This window comes from Dipodomys spectabilis, unplaced genomic scaffold (genome assembly GCF_019054845.1).
Source record: "Dipodomys spectabilis isolate Male_0828 unplaced genomic scaffold, ASM1905484v1 ptg000380l, whole genome shotgun sequence".
Classification (NCBI taxonomy): Eukaryota; Metazoa; Chordata; class Mammalia; order Rodentia; family Heteromyidae; genus Dipodomys; species Dipodomys spectabilis.
The window spans coordinates 463985-478104 of NW_024871057.1; the positions used below are offsets into that span (position 1 = coordinate 463985).

At 47.0% G+C, this 14120-nt stretch overlaps 1 protein-coding gene across 2 annotated transcripts; it reads right to left on the reverse strand.

Moving 5' to 3' along the window:
* Positions 1-7217: 7217 nt before the first annotated feature.
* Positions 7218-12991, reverse strand: Polr3d (RNA polymerase III subunit D). Of its 2 annotated transcripts, none has more exons than XM_042667206.1 (9): positions 12884-12991; positions 12429-12602; positions 11048-11091; positions 9916-10067; positions 9643-9767; positions 9271-9439; positions 8693-8958; positions 8147-8299; positions 7218-7978 (listed from the first exon to the last, which is right to left on the reverse strand). In XM_042667206.1, exons 2-9 carry the CDS (start codon positions 12591-12593, stop codon positions 7856-7858), a joined length of 1197 nt encoding a protein of 398 aa, XP_042523140.1. In that variant the 5' UTR covers positions 12594-12602; positions 12884-12991; the 3' UTR covers positions 7218-7855. The 2 variants fall into 2 exon arrangements, with proteins under 2 accessions (XP_042523140.1, XP_042523141.1); XM_042667207.1 differs by having other exon boundaries at positions 12429-12598; positions 12879-12991.
* Positions 12992-14120: the final 1129 nt, after the last annotated feature.

Below are 14120 nucleotides of genomic sequence, written 5' to 3' on the forward strand. Positions count from 1 at the left end.
TAGCCTGGTATGCCTATTGTTATTAAACAACCAAATGGGTAATGCTAGTATTAACCCCACCTTTAGTCCTCAGCACCACCTAGACCTGAGCTCCTCCCTGCCCTAGAGTTCCTGCCATACAGATGGCCACTCCCTCTATCCACCCAGAGCTACTTGCACTCACATCACTTCTTCCAGACCTGCCTGCCACTTGGATAGTGGAAGATGCCATGTGCTTCCTCTTCTGGGGAGATATGGCCTCTCTAATAAATTTTATAATCTTTCTCCTGTGTCCGCCTGCCTCCGTGTGGTCCCCTGGGATGGTCATGAAGGATTCTTGCAATGCTGGGCAGCTATCCAGTCAGGGTTCTTGCTGAACCTCTTCTTTTTCTTTCTTTCTTTTTTAATATTCATATAGTTTAGAATGATCCTTGATGACAATCTAACTTTACAAATGCACGATTGATAGATATGTAAATAGGTACAAACATTCTATAGGGCAAAATCTATTTTTAAAAACTCACAAAAGCTGGGAAGGTGGCAGTGAAAATCTATTTTAAAAAATTCACAAAAGCAGTGGAAGAGTGCTTGCCTTGCATGCATGAGGCCCTGGGTTTGATTCCTCAGCACCACATAAGTAGAAAAGGCCAGAAGTGGTGCTGTGGCTCAAGTGGTAGAGCGCTAGCCGTGAGCTGAAGAGCTGAGGGACAGCGCCCAGAGTTCAGGCCCCATGATCCACAAAAAAAACAAAACAAGAACAACAAAAACCCTGAAAAATGTCATACATAGGCTGGGAGGGACCTGGCTCAGGGGCAGAATACTTGCTAAGCATGAACAAGGACCTAGGTTCCATTCCTAACACTGTAAAGCAAACAAGCAAACAAAAAGATGTATCTCTTTTTGACAAAGCTACCTGGTTTTAACTCATAATCATAAGTCATGCAGTTCAAGCAATCCTAGCAGCTCAAAAGACTGAAATCTAGAGGATTGTGGTTCAAGGTTAACCCAAGCAGAAAAGTCTGCTACCCAACATTTCCAAATGAACTAGCAAAAATCAGAGCTAGAGGTGCGACTGAAGTACAGTGCCAGCCCAGCAAGCATGGAAGCAAGCAGGTTAGTCAAACTCAAAGCCCTGAATTCCAACCCTAGTACTAGCCAGGCGCTGGTGGCTCACGCCTGTAATCCTAGCTACTCAGGAGGCTGAGATCTGAAGATCTTGGTTCAAAGCCAGCCTGGGAAGCAAAGGCCGTGAGACTCTTATCTCCAATAAAACCACTAGAAAACCGGAAGTGGTGCTGTGGCTCAAGTGGTAGAGTGCTTGAGCTGAAGAGCACAGGGACAGTGCCCAAGCCCAGAGTTCAAGCCCTATAACCAACCCCCCACCCCCTTCCCCCCCAAAAAACCCTAGAACTGCTGAGAAAAAAGTTAAAATTTTTTGTTTTTTGAGATGGAGTCTAGTTATGCTGCCCAGGCTATGACAAGTATATACCACCTCACCTGGTTAAGCAAAGCTATTTGTGCATGCGTACATGTGTATATGTGCTGGTCCTGGGGTTTGGACTCAGGGCCTGGGAGCTATCCCTCAGCTTTTTTGGTCAAGGCACTATAGCACTCTATCACTTAAGCCACAGCCCTACTTCCAGCTTTTTTGTGGTTTATTGGGAATCATGGACTTTCCTGCCCAGGTTGGCTTTGAACCGGGATCCTCCGATCTCAGCCTCCTGAGTAACTAGGATTACAGGTATGAGTCACCAGCAACCTGGCACAAAACTTTTTTTTTTTTTGGGGGGGGGGTCCGGTTGTGGGCCTGAATTCTGGGCTGAGGCACTGTCCCTCAGCTCCTCAGCTCAAGGCTAGCGCTCTACCACTTGAGCCACAGCGCCACTTCCGGATTTTTTTTTCTGCTTATATGGTGCTGAGGAATCGAACCCAGGGCCTCATGCATGCAAGGCAAGCGCTCTACCACTGAGCCATCTTCCCAGCCCACAAAACTATTTTTAATAAGAATTCTATTAAGGCCGGGTACTGGTGGCTCACCCTGTAATCCTAGCTACTCAGGAGGCTGAGATCTGAGGCTCACAGTTTGAAGCCTTCCTGGGCAGACAAGTCCTCATGAGAATCCTATCTCTAATAAACTACTCAAAAAAGCTGGAAGTGGCACTGTGGCTCAAGTGGTAGAGCACTAGTTTTGAGCACAAAGAGGCTCAGGGACCGTGTTCAGGCTCTGAGTTCAAGCCGTAGAACTGACAAAACAAAAACAAAAAAACCCCACAAAAAACAACTTCTGTTGAAATAATTGACAATGTGGGCAATTTAACAGGATTGTTTACCAACAATGAACAAGATTGCTTATGTTTATCTTTTTTTTTTTTTTTTTGGTCCGGTCGTGGGGCCTGAACTCTGGGCCTGGGTGCTGTCCCTCAGCTCTTCAGCTCAAGGCTAGCGCTCTACCACTTGAGCCACAGCGCCACTTCCGGCTTTTTTCGTTTTGCTTATGTGGTGCTGAGGAATGGAACCCAGGGCCTCAGGCATGCAAGGCAAGCGCTCTACCACTGAGCCATCTTCCCAGCCCTGTTTATCATTTTTTTAAATGATGAAAAATGGGAAAAAATCCAAATATCCTGAAATGAGTGAATTCTTAGGTAAATTTTATACAGTCCAAGATAGATTCTAATATAGCCATTAGATTTAAAATGTACAAAGTAAGCACTATTTCCAGAAGAGTTCCTGTGATGTTTTTCCTAGGGAGAGCTCAGTAACATGAAATAATTGCATAATCAGGCACTGGTGGCTCATACCTGTAATCCTTTTTTTTTTTTTTTTTTGGTCGGTCGTGGGGCTTGAACTCTGGGCCTGGGCGCTGTCCCTCAGCTCTTCAGCTCAAGGCGAGCGCTCTACCACTTGAGCTACAGCGCCACTTCCTATACCTGTAATCCTAACTACTCAGGAGGCTGAGATTTGAGGATCACGGTTCAAAGCCATTCCAGACAGGAAAGTCCATGAGACTCTTATTTCCAATTAACCACCAGAAAACTGGAGGTGGCGCTGTGGCTCAAGTGGTAGAGCACTTGCCTTGAGGGAAAGCACCCAGGCCCAGAGTTCAAGCCTTACAACAGACAAAATAAAATTGCATATATTTTGGCTGAGATGGAGCATATAATAGAGTTTTGGATTTTGATAAAAATGTTTATATGTGTGTGTGTGTATATATATATGTATATGTATATATATATATATATTTTTTTTCTTTTGCTAGCACTGAGGATTGATCTCAGAGTCATGCTTTTTCTCAGCTTTTTCACCCCAGCTGGTATTCTACCACTTAAGCCATGCATCCACTTCTGATTTTTGCTGGTTTAACTGGAGTTAAATGTCTGCCTAGGCTGGCTCCAAATCTTGTTCTCAGCCCCCTGAGTATATTTAGTGCTCAGCTAAAACTGGTTTAGCAGAATTAAAGTGACTGAACCTTAAAAGAAAGTCTACCTAGCTGTTCCTTACAATTTTACTATGATACTTTACAAAATATGATAGCTGTTACTATAGATTGTCTACCTTCTTCTCCAGGTTTTTTCTCTACTAACAAAACCTCATCTCACAGGCCTCAGAAATCCCAAAGGCCAGGGAATAAACTTGCCTTCCTTTCCTATCTAACAATTCCTGGTCTCAGGGGAACTCAAGGGCAAGTCTGCTGGGGTTGCTGAAGGCTAACCAACCTGGCTAAGAGCCAAATGAGGGGAGATCTCTTTCATTGACACCCACTGCTTGGCAGCTTTAGCTTCTACTATGGTTTGCATGTGGTTTGTCCTCCAAAGTTTCATGTACTGGAAGCTTGATCCTCAGTATGGAGATATTGAAACATGGCAGAATCTTTAGTGTATAGAGGTCACTGGGAGTCATCACCCACCCTTGGAAGGCATTAATGCCAGTCTTATGGAGTTAGTTCTAAGAGTAGGTGGTTATAAAAGAGCAAGCCTCACCCCTGATGATCCCTCCTTGATATGTGACCCCTCTTTCTCACATGCCTCCCATCACGTTGTGATATAGCCAGGGGCCCTCAGAAGCAGTAAGGTGCCATGCTCTTGGACCTCTAGAACTGTGAGCTAAATAAACCTTTTTTGTAAAATACCAGGCTTCAGACATTCTGTTACACAGAAAAGTGTACTAATAAAGTTATAGACAATGAGCCAAGCACCAGTGGCTCACGCCTGTAATCCTAGCTACTCAGGAGGCTGAGATCTGAGGATCTCGGTTCAAAGCCAGCCCAGGCAAGAACGTCCATGAGGCTCTTATCTCCAGTAAACCACTAGAAAACCGGAAGTGGCGCTGTGGCTCAAGCAGTAGAGCGATCACTTTGAGCTGAAGAGCTGAGGGACAGCGCCCAGGCCGAGTTCAAGCCCCATGTCCGACCAAAAAAAAAAAAAGTTATAATGTCATTTGAACAAATGATGGTGAGAATTGTGGCAGCCATTTTGGAACACTTAAGATAGAAGAAATGGATCCAAGAAAATCTTGGCACATTTTTGGCTGTCACTCAATTCTGGGACCATCCACCTCCAGATTCGTTATGTGATAAACATCTTTACTGCTAGAGTCACCATCAGTTTAGTTTTCCGTTACTTGTGCCAATCACAAGTTGCTGACTGTGCCACATGTGACACCCAACCAATGCTCCTGTCCCTTCCAATTTAAAAGCAATTCAACAAAGAAAAACTACTATAATCTTATTCTTATGGAAAGTAAAATAAGTATCATTGAGCTTAGGAAGGATAAGTGATTTTTTTTTCCTCTCGTAAAGAACAAGACTTTCGTCCTCTTTCTAACAAAATGTATATACACAGATGCAGGTAGAAATAAATTTGCATCCATTTTCATCCATATATGAATTGCCTTTAGGCTTCTCTCCCTGCTATTTGCACATATTTGTTGGTAGAAATGTATGCTTCACAGGCTCAGCCTGATGAAATCTAACTTGTGCAATAAAGATCTGAAGACAGGTGGCAAGGACTGAAAAACAATCATAAGCTGTATTCCCCAAGACAGCTGAGATGGTGAAATGAACATAAAGGTGGTACATTTGCTTCTTCAAGCTTTCTTAGAAGAGTCAAAGGACTGCTGGGTGTGGTGGTACCAACCTGTAATCCCAGCACTTACTAACCGAGCAGGACTGAGCGGTCACCTGTGCTACACATAAACCCTGTCACCAAAAAACAACAGCCAAGCATGACTTCAAAACCTCATCTCAATAAAAGCTGAGTCTGTGGTGTGCAGCTGTCATCTCAACTATGCATGAATAATAAACAGGAGGCTCACAATTAAGGCCAGCTTGGAGAAAAAAAGCAACTTTGTTCTATAAATACTCAAAGCAAAGGGGCTGGAAATGTAGCTCAAATGATGAGTGCCTGCCGATCAAATGCAAGGCCTTGAGTTCAAACCCCAGCAACACTAAAGATATACAAACAAAAACCAAAGAACTAATGATTGCAAAATACTAAACATCTAAAGACAAGAGCCATTAGGACAGTCCCCCCAAAAGAAGAGTATTTCTGAATCAAATAAGAAAAAAAAAGAAAAAAAAAGAGAATACAGGATTACAACAGAGACCTAAGAACAGTTAATAAACTAGTTAAAAGAAGAAAGATCTGGGACAAAGTTAAATGAAGCTCTCTCAGTCTTAGACCTAATAGGACTTCCGTGGCACATACCCCCAAGGAATCCTTCCTATTTGTCTCTATAAGGAGGAAAGACAAGAATAACACTAGCCAACATAGCTAACATAGCTATTGTTTCAAAGGGGTAATGTGGTCACTTTCAATCCCCATCACAACTGCTGGTTGGACAGTTTGAGAGACGCTGAAGGAAAAGCTGCAGTCATGCTAAATGTAAGGAATGAAGAGAGGCTAAACAAAGACATATCCAGAAGCTAGTGGGTCACCTTGTAGTCCAAAGGAAGCAGACCTGGCGCTTACTTGTTGCAGGGAAAACACACTAAACCAGCAGAGAGGAGCTGTGCCACCATTGAGCTGGTGAGGCTTAGCTACAACCTGTAGACATCCCAGCCCTAATGATAAGGGAGACAGAAGATGCTCCTCCAGGAACTCACTAGACAGAGTGCAATGACGCAGTACAGAGAACATCAGACTCTAAAGCTCCAGTGAGCATGACAAGGACTGGGGTCTACCTTCAACAGTGGACATGGAGATGATAGAACAGGAAGCAAAGGAGCTCTCTCAAATGCAAAGCTTTTGAAGAGGGTAAATCCTTTTTACCTTTTTAATCTTCTAGCACTATTATTATTATTATCTTTAGTACTATTTGACTTTAATGTGGTGATAATTCTTTGAGTAGCTACAGGTTTGAGATTTTTTTTTTTTTTGCCAGTCTTGGGGCTTGAACTCAGGGCCTAGGCACTGTCCCTAAACCTCTTTGTGCTCAAGGCTAGCACTCTACCAGAGTGCCACTCCCAGCTTTTTCCAAGTAGTTGGCTGGAGATAAGAGTTCATGGACTTTTCTGCCTTGGCTGGCTTTGAACCACGATCCCCAAATCTCACCTTCCTGAGTATCTAAGATTACAACTGTGAACCACCAGCGCCTGGCAAAAGATATTTTAATAACAGCTAGAAGAGTATAGTTACCCCTAGGGATGGGGGCTCAAGAATGAATCCTAGCCTGCTACATCACCCAAAGGCTTTTGTAGGGTGCCAGGAAGGGTCATTGACTTGTTCTAACAGAATCTACAGCTAGACATATGGGAGGCACTTGGCAAAGGGTACTAGGAAATAAAAGGCACTCAATAGGGGGTCTAGACATTTATAGCAGCTGGCTCTGGCTGGGATGGACTACAGAGTAAGGATGAAGAAGACTGGGCTGAAGCTAGGCAGTGAAGTGCCTACCTAGCATGTGCAGGGCCCTGAGTTCAGTCTCCAGCACAGGGGGCAGGGAGGAGGAGGACAAAAGGGCTGGGAATGTGGGTTAGTGGTAGAGTGCTTGCCTAGCATGCATGAAGCCCTGGGTTTGATTCCTCAGTACCATATAAACAGAAAAAGCCAGAAGAGGTGCTGTGGCTCAAGTGGTAAAGTGCTAGCTTTGAGCAAAAGAAGCTCAGGGACATTGTCCAGGCACTGAGTCCAAACCCCAAAACTGGCAAAAAAAAAAGGGGGGGGGGGAGAGACAAAAGTAGAGATGAGAGCAGCTCTAGCCACTTCTTGTAATGCCCACTTTGAAAATAGACTGAGACAAAGGAAAGGGAAACTAACCTTTATTGAAAGCTTACAGATATACACATCTGGCCTTGTGCAAGGAGTTTTCATCCACAATATTCCATCTGATCTTCATACCACCCTGTGAGGTAGGTATTATCCCCATTTTTTTGTCAGATGAGGAATAGGAGGCTCAAAAAAGTTAGGTAGTTTGTCCAAGGATATAGAAACCAAGGACATAGAAAACAACAACTCAAAACTGATTAATTAGGTCTTAGACTTGCTCTCCTGTCTGCCTCCTAGGAGGGAGGGAGCCCCTCAACTTCCTACCCCTGCATCCCAAGACCCAGAAGGAGCCTGAACCATCCTACCTTGGGAGGATGCAGTCAGTTGAGAAGATTCAGGCATAAATACAAAAATAAATAGCAGAGATGAGTCCCCAGCAGGGAGGTGTGCCATCTATAACCGTACTGTGGGAAGGTCACTGTGCCGTTCACAGCTGCCAGGAGAGGGAGCTGCGTGGGCCCCGTCTGGGGGAAAACTGGGACGATGGCTGCCAAAGGCTGGAGTGGGTGGGCTAAACAGGCCCCTTCTAGGTCACATGGATTCAAAAACGAACAAAACGTCTGGAGCAGGCAGCAGCCGTGGGCACAGTCGCCATCTTCCTCCATCTGCTCGTTTCACCGGTGTTTGTGATCCAAGAGGGATTCAAAATTGGGAGAACATACAAGTTTGTGCTTCACATGTCCCAGGACTGTCATCTCCCCAGTCCTACTCTCTCCAAGGCCTACAGACACCAGCTCCTGCCAATGGACAGAGACAGCAGTGAGAACCACAAACCCATGATCAGCCCTCACTTCTCTGAATGGCATGATAGCCTATGATGTATGAGAACACCCCTTATTCCCAAGCACTTGCTTGGCTCAGTAATTTCAACCTGTCTAGCCTGTCCTGACCCACCCAGCCCTTACCTGCAGAAAGGAGCAGGTGGTTCCCATCGTCACATCCAGGGTCACTTTGCCCAGGAGGAGCTGCACCTTCCCTGACTTGCGGATGAGAAGCTTGCCCACTTGACCTTCTGTCAGATCAGCCAAAGTACAGGTGTTCTCTGCCAACTTGGCTTCCTGTGCAGAGAAATGACTGGTGAAAACTGGGCAAGAGGCTTATCCCACCATCTCGCAAAGGATTCTACATCCCAGAGGGGCATTGGTTATAAAACAAAATTCACAGCAAACAAACAAGCGAAACACCTATTAAGTGCTAAAGCTGAATGATGGTACACAGGGATGTATGACCTCCCATTTGTCTATGTGCAAAATCACTCATTATAAAAAGTAGAGATGCACACTAGTAGTGTTAGAAGCATGGGTCTCTCAAAGCCCTCAAAGGTGTTAAGCACATACACCCAATGTTTTTACATTTTGGCTTGGATGGCAAATTTTCATTTCTCTCTACCTAAAGCTTTGTTCCTGGTGCCCCCACCCTGGAATTTTTCCATAACTCCCTTCCAAGCATACCCGGTCTTTCTCCTGCTTTATGACCACCATCTGCCCATCCTCGCCCTGAACCTCTGTCTTGACAGGCTTGATATCCTGAGTGGGCGGCTGGCCAGGGAGAGTATCTGGCAGTTGGAGGAACAGTAGCTCCTCATCCTTGGTGAGACTCAGCTCCCTGAGCAGCTCTGCCACAGATATATCCTTGGGGAGGCCTGGGGTCTTCCTGGCTGCTTTGGGAGGAGCCTTCATCTTGGTCTCCTCTTCCTCATCTCGTGGCTCTTCTTTCACTGCCCAGGGTGAGACAAAAGAAAAGACACTGAGCAGCCACTCTCTCTACCATCTCTTGTTCCCTGGCTCTTTACGCCACACTATTTCAGTATCACCTGCCAGGAAGCTGGAGGGACAGACACTGGTTTTGCAGAGCAGAAGAGACAGCACACTCCATTGTGACTACCCTAAAAAAGGACACATGGGACTGACACATGGATCCACGTCCACAGGTGGGCTCTCTCAGAGCGGGATTTGAGTAGCAGTGCTGGAGATCATGTAGAGGCTCCCTGGGTTGCCACAGAATAGAGAAGATAACTGACACTGGATACCTTTTACAGCAGGCATATCCACCTCCATGTCTTCTTCCTTGGGGCCGGCCAGCCAAGGCTTAACATCTGGTTCCTCATTCTCCTCCTTAAAAAGCCACCCCGAGTGTGCCAGTGGCAGCTGTACAGGCATGTTTCGAGTATCATTCCTTAGCCCAGGATCATCAATGAACTGTCAAAGAAGAGGTGGGGGTCACAAACTTTCCTGGCACATGTGCTTGGATCAGTCCATTTTAATTCTTTCCTAACCAAAGGCCCCTGACTCTTACCAGGGTTCCAGGATATTAGGGAGCTCTTCTTCCCCTGTCAGCTCCCAGAAGCTCTCTTCTGTAGCCACAAGAAAGTCTGCCCTGCCCCCAGCCTCCTGCTACCTACATCATCCTTTTCCAGCATGCGCAGGATCTGCTTGGTTTCTTCATCTGTCTCCCTCTTCTCTTTTTTGATGTTGATGATATGAGAGGGTCCCATGTCTGACACATCCACGGTCTTGTCCCAGTTCCCTATGGGAAATTACCCAGTTCACTATGGAGAAACCGGGAAGAGGGCCAAGAGCAAAGACAACTAAATTGGGAGTAGGAGAATTCCATCACTCTTTCCCTTTCCTTGGGCTGTCTGAATTAAAATTCACTGTTGGCGTCTCTCTGGTACCTTTTTTCTTCATCATTTCTGCAGGGCCCTGCTCAAAGATAGAGTGGGACTGGATCACTTCTGGACGGCCCCGGCCCCGTCCATGCCCCTCACGCTGGCGGTCTCGATCCCGTTCACGCTTCTCCTTCTTCACAGTAACTTCTTCCTTTGGCCTGAAAAAGAGAATGGATGAAGGAAAACCACACACACCCCTGGGCCTCTACAAACTGGCCCCTTCATTACCTCTCTTCAACCAACTGAACAGTTTATGGGCAAATAAGTACATCACAAGAAGCGGAATCCAATCCCAAGTCTTGCATTTTTTTTTCGTGCCTCCTTGATTAGGCAGGGGCCTTTTAATTTGCTTTGCTCTATTTTCTGGTTCAAAAAAGTGAGCTTTTTTTCAATCAGAGAGCTAGAAGACAGAGGAACTTAAGAGCACAATACATGTATAAATGTGTGGCTCTCAAATGACTGTAAAAGAGAATCATTGGAAGTAAAGGAATGGTTCAAGTGAAAGAGAACCACTCTTGAGAGAAAAAGCCATGCGAGAGCATGAGACTCTGAGTTCAATCTCTAATAGTGGCAGAGGGGGAGGGAGGGAGAGGGAAAGGAAAAGGGACAGAAGGGGGGGAGGGAGAGGGGGGAAGAGGAGGAGGAAGAGAGGGAGAGAGAGAAAGTAAGAGCGAGCAAGCGAGAGAGAACACCATTCCACTGTGAATAAATTGCTACAGATAGGCTGTTATAGTTTGAGTCTAACTACCCTAAAAGATTCGTGCTTGTTAAAGACTTAAATCTCTTCTAGTATGTGGGGCTTAGTGCAACCCAGCCCCTTCCTTTTTCACTCCCTCAGGCACTCCCCACCATGATACTTTCTTATCAAAGCCAACTAAACCTCTAAAACTGTAAGCCAAAAAAAACCCCTTATCTCTTATAAGATGATTATTTCAGGTATTATTACAGTAACAAAACTGACTAAACACACAGTGTCTCAGATGTGTGTGTGTGTGTTAAAGCTGGTACATAATGGAGTTATGGCTGAAAATCATTAGTAAAAAGGACATAAATTCAAGTTTTTGAGATGTACAACCTAGTTTTTTTTTCTCAAATTCATAACACAAGTAAATAGGGAATAAGAATTCACAACACTTACTCTTCCTTGATCTTGCGACTGATGATATTTGGAGTGAAGGTTTTCTGGAAGTAAAATACAGGAGTCACTGATTGTTAACTTCTAACCTCAAAGTACAGAGGGCTATAAAAACTCACAATGGGCATCTTCTATGGGCCAAGATCAACAGGGTTCTCCTGTCTACATTTCACACATCCAGGGTTTTTTAGGCTCGGAATGAAAAGTAGGCCCTTTGTGCTCATGGAGACAGTGGAAATTACACCTAGAAGAGGCACCTTAAACTACTTTAACCATCAGCTTTTGCTTCAGTCTTCTGACAGGAGATCTCCACCTTTGCAAAATCAAAGAACAGAAAGTGCTGTACAGAAAAGCTAGTTGCACAGGAACAATTCTAGCAGCAACATTTGAACAGGTAAGATAGCACTCAAAAATGGAGGACCCTGGGCTGGGAAGGTGGCGGCTCAGTGGTAGAGCGCTTGCCTTACATGCATGAGGCCCTGGGTTCGATTCCTCAGCACCACATAAACAAAAAGAAAAAAGCCAGAAGTGGCGCTGTGGCTCAAGTGGTAGAGCACTAGCCTTGAGCTGAAGAGCTGAGGGACAGCATCCAGGCCCAGAGTTCAGGCCCCACGACCAAAAAATAAATAAATAAATAAATGGGAGGGCCCAAGCTGTCACTAGCAGTTTCTAAGGCAACTTAGTCTTAAAATAGTGAGGAGCACCTGTCAGCCCAGCTAAGCGGGAAGCCTGAAGATAAGGACTGGGGAAAAAAATGGGACAAGACCCCACTGAAAAGGAAAGAGGGCTAGAGATGTGGCTCAAGTAGTAGAGCACCTGCCTAGCAAATGCCAAGGCCCTGAGTTTAAACCCCAGTACTGACCCTATCCCACTCACCAAAAACAACAGCAATAAATCCACCCAGCTGCTTTATGCATCTGTCATCCTACCCTTTGGTCACATACACAGGAAAGGCCAGGGTCTCTAAGGCCATGCCTAAGATTCATTATCCATTAGACTAGAAGCTTAGACACTAGTATAGAAGTTTGCACACTGGTATCCACCGAAAATTCAGAGCCCTCAAAATTGCAAGCAAAATTTACACCTGGCCTAGCTCATAAGGTGTTCAAAACATACGAAGAAAATTAACACTGCTCATGTGTCGCTTCTGAATGCCTAAGCTATCATCGCTGCCCTTCAATTACTGGCAGGAACCACCTCAACATCTTGGACCTGGACTGGAAGGTGTACTGGACTAGAGTCCCTAGAATTGGAAGCAATCCGGGAACAAGCCTCTAGAGACCCAGCGTCCCGCTGAGCACACCGTGGGCCCTGTGGCATCATGAACTCCAGAGGCCAGATACTCAAGGTGGCTGGGTTTCTCCGGAAACGCGCTGTCAGGTACCTTCTTGACTCCGCCGAGCGTGAGGTCCCTGGAGCGGATGGAGGGAAGGCGGCCCGGGGTGAGCGGGGGCGCGGGTCGCCGCCCGACAAGTCCCCGAACCCCAGGGAGAAGGGGCCGTGGCCCTCCAGGAGTGCTGGGCTCGCCGGCGGAGTTTCCTTCCGACATGTCGCCTGGGAGAAAAAAAGAGCAAGCTCGGGACTGCAAAGGAATCCTAGGGGGCAGAGGCGCGGGACCCGGCGGAACCCTACCACGTGGCCTTCGTCCCCGCCCACGTGATCCCCGCCCCGCCCACGCGACCTCCGACCCCACCCCGTCGGCGCGGCGGGCTGGCCGCGTCTCAGCGCCACCCCCTCACACGTGGCGACGCTTCCCGGGGTACCCAGGTTAGAGCCTCTGGCTCGTGCTTTACCCGCTCCCGAACTTCCCATGCCCAACGAGTCAGAAACGCACTTGGGCTGTGGCTCCACACCACGCTCGGCGATTTCACCTCCGAAGCTATCCGCCACCGGCCCTCGGTCTCCGTGCAGGGCGGAAGTCTGCGTGGCAAGGCTCGGGCGCCACCATCTTGCCTCGGGGCGGAAGTGACGCCCTGGGGGCGTGGTCTGGCCATGGTATTTATTAGACCGCGCCTCGCTGCCCTCCGCCTTCTCTTCCCGGTTCTTCCCGGAGTCGGGAAAAGCTGGGTTGAGAGGGCGAAAAAGGATGAGGGGGTGGTTTGGGCTGCACGAGGGTGTGGCTCTCACGGGGTCTTCGCCCGGGACTTGGAAGCGGAGGCTCCGAACTCGGGACTGAGAGACGTGGGACTTGCCACGCTGCAGTGTGGGGAGGCTGTAGCCTGATCTGGGAGCAGTTGGGGTCACGGCTCAGGACAGGGAGAGCTTCCACCGAGGTGCCGGGTTCTTCCAGGATGCAGTCTCTCCACGGTGACCCTGGAGTGGTCACAGTACCTACGGCAGCAGCCTCGCCTCTGCTCGGAGGTGGGGCTGTGAGACCACCCCTGAATCAGCTATAGCAAAACCATCCAGCTCCCTTCACCACACCCACCCTGAGCTCAGGACCATGTAGTCTCACTGTGCGCACTTAGTCATAACCTAGAAGGACAGATCAAGTTTGTCCAATTGCTAGGAAGCAGACAGGTCAGCTGGGCAAATGGTTTTTGCCTGTTATCCTAATTACGCAGGAAGCTGAGATCTGAGGATCGCTGTTCAAAACCAGCTCGGGCAGGAAAGTCCATGAGACTCTTTACCTCCAATCAACAACGTATCATAAAGGAGTTGTGGCTCAAGTGGTAGGGTGCCAGCTTTGAGCTAAAAAGATAAAGAACAATGCCCTGGCCCTGAGTTCAAGCCCTACCAGCCCACACCTTACACACACACACACACACACACTCCAACAAAAATAACGTTTATTGTAATTTCAATGTTGCTCTCCAAATCAAGTTCAAACTTCAGTACAAAAGAAGAAGAAGGGGCTGGGAAGGTGGTAGAGTGTTTGCCTCGCATGCATGAGGCCCTGGTTCGATTCCTCAGCACCACATGAGCAGAAAAAGCAGGAAGTGGGCGCTGTGGCTCACAGCACTAGCCTTGAGCTGAAGAGCTGAGGGACAGCGTCCAGGCCCAGAGTTCAAGCTCCGTGACCGACAAAAAAAAAAAAAAAAGGAGGACGAAGAAAAGCAGAGATCCTAAGTTCTGT

Coding starts and splice junctions, on each gene's coding strand:
- Polr3d (XM_042667206.1), bottom strand. CDS start 12,593: ATGTCGGAAGGAAACTCCGCCGGCGAGCCCAGCACTCCTGGAGGGCCA. Junction 11,092..12,428: donor CGCTCGGCGGAGTCAAGAAG/GTACCTGACAGC, acceptor TTTTACTTCCAG/AAAACCTTCACTCCAAATAT. Junction 7,979..8,146: donor CCACCTGCTCCTTTCTGCAG/GTAAGGGCTGGG, acceptor GTCCATTGGCAG/GAGCTGGTGTCTGTAGGCCT.